The sequence below is a fragment of the Lampetra planeri genome, chromosome 69, assembly GCF_965212315.1.
Source record: "Lampetra planeri chromosome 69, kcLamPlan1.2.h2, whole genome shotgun sequence".
Lineage (NCBI taxonomy): Eukaryota > Metazoa > Chordata > Hyperoartia > Petromyzontiformes > Petromyzontidae > Lampetra > Lampetra planeri.
The window spans coordinates 32,501-43,373 of record NC_136174.1 but is presented as its reverse complement, the minus strand read 5'-3'; the positions used below and the strand labels follow the sequence as shown (position 1 = coordinate 43,373).

Sequence of the window (10,873 nt, the reverse complement as noted above, 5' to 3'; positions counted from 1 at the left end):
CGGAGGTTGAGACACTCCGTGGCGTGTCTAGCCTAGTGGGCTGTGCGCTCACATGGCTCGGAGAGTGTGGTCCCCTCATGCTATGGCTGACGGCTTGACCTGACGGCCTGGTGATCGAGACACTCCGAGGCGCGTTGAAACAGTGGGCTGGAGATTCGTAGTGTTCAGGTGGAGTTGTCCCGTTACGTTGGGACTGTATCCCTCAGTTTTTAGGGTGCATGTTGTGCAGTGAGTGAGCGATGGGTCTTCTCAGCTCGGTCGGTACAGCTATATGCTGCGATGCGAGTCTCGGAGAGCGACTGGGTTAAAATTGCCCCCGATACGGCCGACGCGTCGGAAAGGCGGGGGGTGATACCGAGTGGCGTGAGATGTCCGGGTTGGCCTTCAAGGGAAGGCTGCTAAGTTGTGCGAGCGCGGGAAACCGCATGTGCGGCCGCCATGTTTGTGCGAAGCGCGGGAAACCGCGGGGATGCGGTTCATGCGTGCAGCTGCCATTTTGTGCGAACTCGGATGCGGTTCGCGCGTGCGGCCGCCATTTTGTACTCTTACCTTTTACCCTTGAGCAAGGTAAGGTGAAAAGTCAAAAGCGGATGCGGCTCGAGCGTGCGGCCGCCATTTTGTGCGAAGCAGATGCGGTTCGCGCGTGCGGCCGCCATTTTGTGCGAAGCAGATGCGGTTCGCGCGTGCGGCCGCCATTTTGTACTCTTACCTTTTACCCTTGAGCAAGGTAAGGTGAAAGGTCAAAAGCGGATGCGGTTTGCGCCTGCGGCCGCCATTTACCCCCCCCCAATTTTCACGGCAAACTATTTTCTTTAACTAGAATGCAGATCCTGGGGGCGTCCCTAAAGCGCGACTTCTTCGCCCCAGGACGTGTGTTGGCTCTGACTCACGACGCCTCGTCCTGGGATGTCGGAAGACGTCCGCTTTGGGGTGTGTGGAGTGCGTGAGCGCTGGGCAGTTCTTCTGTCCTCGCTCTATCGCCACCTGATGGATGCAACGGTAGCTGGGGGTCGGGGAACTCTGCCATCCGTGTTGTGTGGGTGAAGGGGTACATCTTGGGTTTCATCGCCGTGTTGGTTGTGCATCCACCACGTAAAAAAGCTAAAATATAAACTGCGTCAATATCATCAATATACTAAATATACTCTCCAATAAGCTGAGCTACTAACAGTAAGTCATACATTACAATTCTATATTTCGATTTAAAGCTTTCGTGACTGCAGGGATTCATCTTCTTGGTTCTTTCGGTAAAGTCACGTAGAAGGGAAGTAATAAAATAATACAAATAAAACATACTATTTTATTTTATGATGTTTTATTTTTATTATTTTATTATTACAATTCTATGTCGCAAAAAATATAATATGCCTCCAGCTAAACTTTGTTCTCTTACATCACACGGGTCTACCTCGTACTATATACTGCCATAGACAAACCCAACATTAAATTGTATACTGCATTACTATACACCAGAGGTGGGACAAAGTCATTGTTATGCAAGTCCAAGTCGAGTCGCAAGTCATCAAATTCATGACTCGAGTCTGACTCGAGTCCAAGTCACATGACTCGAGTCCACATCTCATAGGTGGGACAAAGTCATTGTTATGCAAGTCCAAGTCGAGTCGCAAGTCATCAAATTCATGACTCGAGTCTGACTCGAGTCCAAGTCACATGACTCGAGTCCACACCTCTGCTATACACTCACCATTCTGGCGAATTGCCCGATGATGCTGGATGCAATTACCAGCGAAACGTCGTGCTACTCAAACATTGTAAATGTTGTGGTTTCACGCTTCAACACACCGGTGGGCTAAAGTAGTGAACTATTTTGTCTTTTGTCAACGTGACACTTTTTTGCTGATTGGCCGTGTCGGGTGGTGGAGGGTTACGACACATTTATAAACAACGCGATCTAAACCCAAAAACGTTGATTATGAATAATATTGGTCGCCAAAGCCTGCGTGTTAAACTGGCGTCTGAATTTGTTTATTATTATTATTTTTTCTCTTCTCTCGCGCCAGCCAAAATCCCCTCATCCCCCACTACCCAGGAGCCGGGTGACTGTCGTGTCCGACGAGCCGGGGCGAGTGTTCGTCGAGTGATGCGTCACGCGGGTTTGTGTTTCTCGTCACAGGAGGCAGTATCCATAGGTGGGACAAAGTCATTGTTATGCAAGTCCAAGTCGAGTCGCAAGTCATCAAATTCATGACTCGAGTCTGACTCGAGTCCAAGTCACATGACTCGAGTCCACATCTCATAGGTGGGACAAAGTCATTGTTATGCAAGTCCAAGTCGAGTCGCAAGTCATCAAATTCATGACTCGAGTCTGACTCGAGTCCAAGTCACATGACTCGAGTCCACATCTCATAGGTGGGACAAAGTCATTGTTATGCAAGTCCAAGTCGAGTCGCAAGTCATCAAATTCATGACTCGAGTCTGACTCGAGTCCAAGTCACATGACTCGAGTCCACATCTCATAGGTGGGACAAAGTCATTGTTATGCAAGTCCAAGTCGAGTCGCAAGTCATCAAATTCATGACTCGAGTCTGACTCGAGTCCAAGTCACATGACTCGAGTCCACATCTCATAGGTGGGACAAAGTCATTGTTATGCAAGTCCAAGTCGAGTCGCAAGTCATCAAATTCATGACTCGAGTCTGACTCGAGTCCAAGTCACATGACTCGAGTCCACACCTCTGGCAGTATCTACCTGACTGTGTGGGAGGGAGTGTAGCATATTTCAGCTTCTCCTGCTGTTCTTGACTCCTGGGGAAGGGGCCGTGCCCTTTGGGCAGCTTCTGGTTCCACAGGGCCTCCAGGTGGGGTGTGTGTACCAGAGGTGTGGACTCGAGTCATGTGACTTGGACTCGAGTCAGACTCGAGTCATGAATTTGATGACTTGCGACTCGACTTGGACTTGCATAACAATGACTTTGTCCCACCTCTGAGATGTGGACTCGAGTCATGTGACTTGGACTCGAGTCAGACTCGAGTCATGAATTTGATGACTTGCGACTCGACTTGGACTTGCATAACAATGACTTTGTCCCACCTCTGGATACTGTGTACCTCCCCTGGGGGGCTCGGACACATGAACTGGTGTCAGAATGCCTGCTCCACATGGCTCGCACACGACTTGATCATTGCAATCACCGTCGTCCCAAGGGCCACACTCACATGTCAGTGCACGCGTGATACTCACACGGCACGGCCGTGCTGAGGACTCAGCGGGTTAGACAGTTTTCATGTTAGTTTGTTGTTGGAGGCATTTCAAAGGCGGTTGGTGCAATGCACTGGAAGAATTTCAAAGCGCTGGGGGTTGGTGCAGTTTAATGCAGGAATTTCAAAGAGTTTGGGGTGTTAGTTGCAGTGCACTGCAGGCATTTCAAAGGGCTGAGGGTTGGTGCAGTTTAATGCAGACATTTCAAAGGGCTGGGGGGGTTGGTGCAGTGGACTGGAGGCATTTCAAAGTGCTGGGGGGTTGGTGCAGTGCATTGGGGGCATTTCAAAGCGCTGGGGGTTGGTGCAGTGCATTGGGGGCATTTCAAAGGGTTGAGGGTTCGTGCAGTTTATTGCAGGCATTTCAAAGGGCCGGGGGGTTGGTGCAGTGCACTGGGGGCATTTCAAAGCGCTGGGGGTTAGTGCAGTTTACTGCAGGCATTTCAAAGCGCTGGGGGTCAGTGCAGTGCACTGGGGGCATTTCAAAGCGCTGGGGGTTAGTGCAGTTTACTGCAGGCATTTCAAAGCGCTGGGGGTCGGTGCAGTGCACTGCAGACATTTCAAAGCGCTGGGGGTCAGTGCAGTTTACTGCAGGCATTTCAAAGCGCTGGGGGTCAGTGCAGTTTACTGCAGACATTTCAAAGCGCTGGGGGTCAGTGCAGTTTACTGCAGGCATTTCAAAGCGCTGGGGGTCAGTGCAGTTTACTGCAGGCATTTCAAAGCGCTGGGGGTCAGTGCAGTTTACTGCAGACATTTCAAAGCGCTGGGGGTCAGTGCAGTTTACTGCAGACATTTCAAAGCGCTGGGGGTCAGTGCAGTTTACTGCAGGCATTTCAAAGCGCTGGGGGTCAGTGCAGTTTACTGCAGACATTTCAAAGCGCTGGGGGTCAGTGCAGTTTACTGCAGGCATTTCAAAGCGCTGGGGGTCAGTGCAGTTTACTGCAGGCATTTCAAAGCGCTGGGGGTCAGTGCAGTTTACTGCAGGCATTTCAAAGCGCTGGGGGTCAGTGCAGTTTACTGCAGACATTTCAAAGCGCTGGGGGTCAGTGCAGTGCACTGGGGGCATTTCAAAGCGTTGGGGGTTGGTGCAGTTTACTGCAGAATTTCAAAGCGCTGGGGGTCAGTGCAGTTTACTGCAGACATTTCAAAGCGCTGGGGGTCAGTGCAGTTTACTGCAGACATTTCAAAGCGCTGGGGGTCAGTGCAGTGCACTGGGGGCATTTCAAAGCGTTGGGGGTTGGTGCAGTTTACTGCAGAATTTCAAAGCGCTGGGGGTCAGTGCAGTGCACTGGAGGCATTTCAAAGCGTTGGGGGTTGGTGCAGTTTACTGCAGAATTTCAAAGCGCTGGGGGTCAGTGCAGTGCACTGGGGGCATTTCAAAGCGTTGGGGGTTGGTGCAGTTTACTGCAGAATTTCAAAGCGCTGGGGGTCAGTGCAGTTTACTGCAGGAATTTCAAAGCGCTGGGTGTCATTGCAGTGCACTGGAGGCATTTCAAAGGGCTGAGGGTTGGTGCAGTTTACTGCAGACATTTCAAAGCGCTGGGGGTCAGTGCAGTGCATTGGGGGCATTTCAAAGCGCTGGGGGTCAGTGCAGTTTACTGCAGGCATTTCAAAGCGCTGGGGGTTGGTGCAGTTTACTGCAGGCATTTCAAAGCGCTGGGGGTTGGTGCAGTTTACTGCAGGAATTTCAAAGCGCTGGGGGTCAGTGCAGTTTACTGCAGACATTTCAAAGCGCTGGGTGTCAGTGCAGTTTACTGCAGGAATTTCAAAGCGCTGGGGGTTGGTGCAGTTTACTGCAGGAATTTCAAAGCGCTGGGGGTTGGTGCAGTTTACTGCAGGCATTTCAAAGCGCTGGGTGTCAGTGCAGTTTACTGCAGGAATTTCAAAGCGCTGGGGGTCAGTGCAGTGCACTGGGGGCATTTCAAAGCGTTGGCGGTTGGTGCAGTTTACTGCAGACATTTCAAAGCGCTGGGGGTCAGTGCAGTGCACTGGGGGCATTTCAAAGCGCCGAGGGTTAGTGCAGTTTACTGCAGACATTTCAAAGCGCTGGGGGTCAGTGCAGTGCACTGGGGGCATTTCAAAGCGCCGAGGGTTAGTGCAGTTTACTGCAGACATTTCAAAGCGCCGAGGGTTAGTGCAGTTTACTGCAGCCATTTAAAAGCGCTGGGAGTTTGTGCAGTGCCCTGGGGGCATTTCAAAGCGCTGAGGGTTGGTGCAGTTTACTGCAAGTATTTCAAAGCGTTTGGGGTATTCGTGCAGTGCACTGGGGGCATTTCAAAGCGCTGGGCGTCAGTGCAGTGCACTGGGGGCATTTCAAAGCGCTGGGGGTCAGTGCAGTGCACTGCAGGAATTTCAAAGCGCCAAGAGGCAGTTTCAAGACTCGAGACGCTTCCGGCTGCCGCTGTTGTTTTGGTGACTTTTTTATTTATTTATTTCCTACAGCTGTGACCCCTCACCCAGATAACCACTACACAGTCACTACCCACCACCTACTCAGTCACTCAGTCAGTCAGTCACTCAGTCAGTCAGTCACTCAGTCAGTCAGTCATTTAGTCAGTCAGTCAGTCACTCAGTCAGTCAGTCAGTCATTCACTCACTCAGTCAGTCATTCACTCAGTCAGTCAGTCATTCACTCATTCAGTCAGTTACTCACTCAGTCACTCAGTCAGTCACTCACTCACTCAGTCACTCACTCAGTCACTCGGTCACTCACTCACTCAATCACTCACTCAGTCACTCAGTCACTCACTCAGTCACTCAGTCAGTCACTCAGTCACTCAGTCACTCACTCAGTCACTCACTCAGTCACTCACTCAGTCAGTCAGTCACTCACTCTCACACTCACTCAGTCACTCACTCACTCAGTCACTCACTCAGTCACTCAGTCAGTCACTCAGTCATTCACTCAGTCACTCAGTCACTCACTCAGTCACTCACTCAGTCACTCACTCAGTCAGTCAGTCACTCACTCAGTCACTCACTCAGTCACTCACTCACTCAGTCACTCACTCACTCAGTCACTCACTCACTCACTCACCACTCAGTCACTCACTCACTCACTCAGTCACTCACTCAGTCACTCACTCACCACTCAGTCACTCACTCAGTCACTCAGTCAGTCACTCAGTCATTCACTCACTCAGCGAGAGAGCTAAGAGAGAGAGAGAGAGCTAAGAGACAGCCCAGGTAGATTTAGAAATTCCTCCTGAACTGGCAGCAACTCAAATTATTTATTTTACAAAAAGTTAATTATTGAAATTTCCACCACCACGTCCCTGCGACGTTTAAGGTCAGAACCACACACACAAAGACAAAGCTCCCCCAGGTAGCCTCCAGCAGGGCTGTAGGGGCAAGTGCTGCTAGCAGCAGCACTTATGAAGGCTACCGGCACTGTGGCTACACACACAGAGGGGGTGGGTGGCCAGCACCACGCCCGGCCGCCTTTGTCTCTCCCCCAGTGCTAGCGATGTTCCCTACACCACCACCACTACACCAGGTACTCATTTGAGGCCGAGTGGACCTAGGGGAGGCCCAGGGTAGCGGGTTGTCGGGTTCATAGCGCAGCGTAGCGCTAACCACTACACCCACCACTCCTCACACACACACGCGCACCTACACACACACACCTACACACACACACATACACACACACACCTACACACACCTAAACACACACAAACCCCTACACACATACACAAACACCTACACACACACCACTACACCACCACTCCTCACATACACACACACACACACCTACACACACACACCTACACACACACACCGACACATACCTACACACACCTACACACACACAAACCCCTACACACACCTACACACACCTACACACACACACACCACTACACACACATACACAAACACCTACACACACACACCACTACACCACCACTCCTCACACACACACATATACCCCTACACACACACCTTCACACACACACCTTCACACACACACCCCTACACACACACACCTACACACACACACCTACACACACATACACACACCCCTACATACACACACACCTACACACACACACATCCCTACACACCCCCACACACACACATCCCTACACACACCTACACACACACAAATCCCTACACACACACGCCCACCAACAAACCCACCAACCCACCCACCCACACAAACACACACTCCTACACACACACCCCTACACACACACCCCTACACACACACCCCTACACACACACCCCTACACACACACCCCTACACACACACCCCTACACACACACCTACACACACACACCTACACAAACACCTACACACACACCCCTACATACACACACATCCCAACACACACACACATCCCTACACACCCACACACACACACCTCCACACACACACACACACATCCCTACACACACACACATCCCTACACACGCCCACCCACCAACCCACCAACCCACACAAACACACACTCCTACACACACCCCTACACACACACCCCTACACACACACACACCCCTACACACACACCCCTACACACACACACACCCCTACACACACACACATCCCTACACACACCTCCACACACACACCTCCACACACACACACACACATCTCTACACACACACACATCCCTACACACACACACATCCCTACACACGCCCACCAACCAACCCACCAACCCACCGACCCACACACAAACACCTACACACACACACATCCCTACACACACCTCCACACACACACACATCTCTACACACACACACATCCCTACACACGCCCACCAACCAACCCACCAACCCACCCACCCACCGACCCACACACAAACACCTACACACACACACATCCCTACACACACCTCCACACACACACACATCTCTACACACACACACATCCCTACACACGCCCACCAACCAACCCACCAACCCACCAACCCACCGACCCACACACAAACACCTACACACACACATCCCTACACACACCTCCACACACACACACATCTCTACACACACACACATCCCTACACACGCCCACCAACCAACCCACCAACCCACCCACCCACCGACCCACACACAAACACCTACACACACACACATCCCTACACACACCTCCACACACACACACATCTCTACACACACACACATCCCTACACACGCCCACCAACCAACCCACCAACCCACCAACCCACCGACCCACACACAAACACCTACACACACACACATCCCTACACACACCTCCACACACACACACATCTCTACACACACACACATCCCTACACACGCCCACCAACCAACCCACCAACCCACCAACCCACCGACCCACACACAAACACCTACACACACACACATCCCTACACACACCTCCACACACACACACATCTCTACACACACACACATCCCTACACACGCCCACCAACCAACCCACCAACCCACCAACCCACCAACCCACACACAAACACCTACACACACACATATCCCTACACACACCTCCACACACACACACATCTCTACACACACACATCCCTACACACGCCCACCAACCAACCCACCAACCCACCAACCCACCGACCCACACACAAACACCTACACACACACATCCCTACACACACCTCCACACACACACACATCTCTACACACACACATCCCTACACACGCCCACCCACCAACCCACCAACCCACCCACCCACACACACAAAAACAGTGAGCCACGGAGCGAGAGAAGCTTTCACTTAGCCGCTCACAGCGGAACCAACTCAAATTAAAACCATAACATCCTCGTCGCATCTCTAACACGACACACACACACACACGCGCACAGACGCATCATTAGCATCTCCTTTAATTAATTGACGACGTCCATCACTTTAAAACCACACACACACAGACGCACAAGGAACCGTGAATCGAGAATGGCTTACTCGCGACTTGCTGGGATGTGCAGAGCCAGACTTCAGCTCAGGATGAGTCTCAGCTGGTCTCGTGGATTCGCCTCTGTGAGGTGAGTTTGCCGATCCAGCGATGGATAGAGCCACGGCTGGGAGTCACTCGGAGACTCACTCACTCAGAGGCTCACTCACTCACTCAGAGGCTCACTCACTCACTCAGAGACTCACTCACTCACTCAGAGACTCACTCACTCAGAGAGTCACTCACTCAGAGACTCACTCACTCAGAGACTCACTCAGAGACTCACTCACTCAGAGACTCACTCACTCACTCAGAGACTCACTCACTCAGAGAGTCACTCACTCAGAGAGTCACTCACTCAGAGACACACTCACTCACTCAGAGACTCACTCACTCAGAGACTCACTCACTCAGAGACTCACTCACTCACTCAGAGACTCACTCACTCACTCAGAGACTCACTCACTCAGAGACTCACTCACTCAGAGACTCACTCACTCACTCAGAGACTCACTCACTCAGAGACTCACTCACTCAGAGACTCACTCACTCAGAGACTCACTCACTCACTCAGAGACTCACTCACTCAGAGACTCACTCACTCACTCAGAGACTCACTCACTCAGAGACTCACTCACTCAGAGACTCACTCACTCAGAGACTCACTCACTCACTCAGAGACTCACTCACTCAGAGACTCACTCACTCAGAGAGTCACTCACTCAGAGACTCACTCACTCAGAGACTCACTCACTCAGAGACTCACTCACTCACTCAGAGACTCACTCAGAGACTCACTCACTCAGAGACTCACTCACTCACTCAGAGACTCACTCAGAGACTCACTCAGAGACTCACTCACTCAGAGACTCACTCACTCAGAGACTCACTCACTCACTCAGAGACTCACTCACTCAGAGAATCACTCACTCACTCAGAGACTCACTCACTCAGAGACTCACTCACTCAGAGACTCAGTCACTCAGAGACTCACTCACTCAGAGAATCACTCAGAGACTCACTCACTCAGAGACTCACTCACTCAGAGACTCACTCACTCAGAGACTCACTCACTCAGAGACTCACTCAGAGACTCACTCACTCAGAGACTCACTCACTCAGAGACTCACTCACTCACTCAGAGACTCACTCACTCAGAGACTCACTCACTCAGAGAATCACTCAGAGACTCACTCACTCAGAGACTCACTCACTCAGAGGCTCACTCACTCACTCAGAGACTCACTCACTCACTCAGAGACTCACTCACTCACTCAGAGACTCACTCAGAGACTCACTCACTCAGAGACTCACTCACTCAGAGACTCACTCAGAGACTCACTTACTCAGAGACTCACTCACTCAGAGACTCACTCAGAGACTCACTCACTCAGAGACACACTCACTCACTCAGAGACTCACTCACTCAGAGACTCACTCACTCAGAGACTCACTCACTCAGAGGACTCACTCACTCACTCAGAGACTCACTCACTCACTCAGAGACTCACTCACTCAGAGACTCACTCACTCAGAGAATCACTCAGAGACTCACTCACTCACTCAGAGACTCACTCAGAGACTCACTCAGAGGACTCACTCAGAGACTCACTCAGAGACTCACTCACTCACTCAGAGACTCACTCAGAGACTCACTATCTCGTGTCTAGCAGGGCTGTAGGGGCAAGTGCTGTTGGCTAGCGAGTAGCGGCAGCAGTGTCTATGTACTACACACACCACGCACACAGACAAAGCTCCCCCAGGTAGCC

General features: G+C 51.5%; 1 protein-coding gene across 1 annotated transcript in view; it reads left to right on the top strand.

Annotated features, from left to right (window-relative positions):
* The first annotated feature begins 8,957 nt into the window (after positions 1-8,957).
* Positions 8,958-10,873, top strand: part of LOC144737369 (medium-chain acyl-CoA ligase ACSF2, mitochondrial-like) — a 32,215-nt gene continuing 30,299 nt past the window's right edge. Inside the window, exon 1 of the mRNA XM_078620038.1 lies at positions 8,958-9,195. Coding sequence (XP_078476164.1) covers positions 9,107-9,195 — 89 coding nt within the window. The 5' untranslated portion in view covers positions 8,958-9,106. The remainder of the gene's footprint in view (positions 9,196-10,873) is intronic.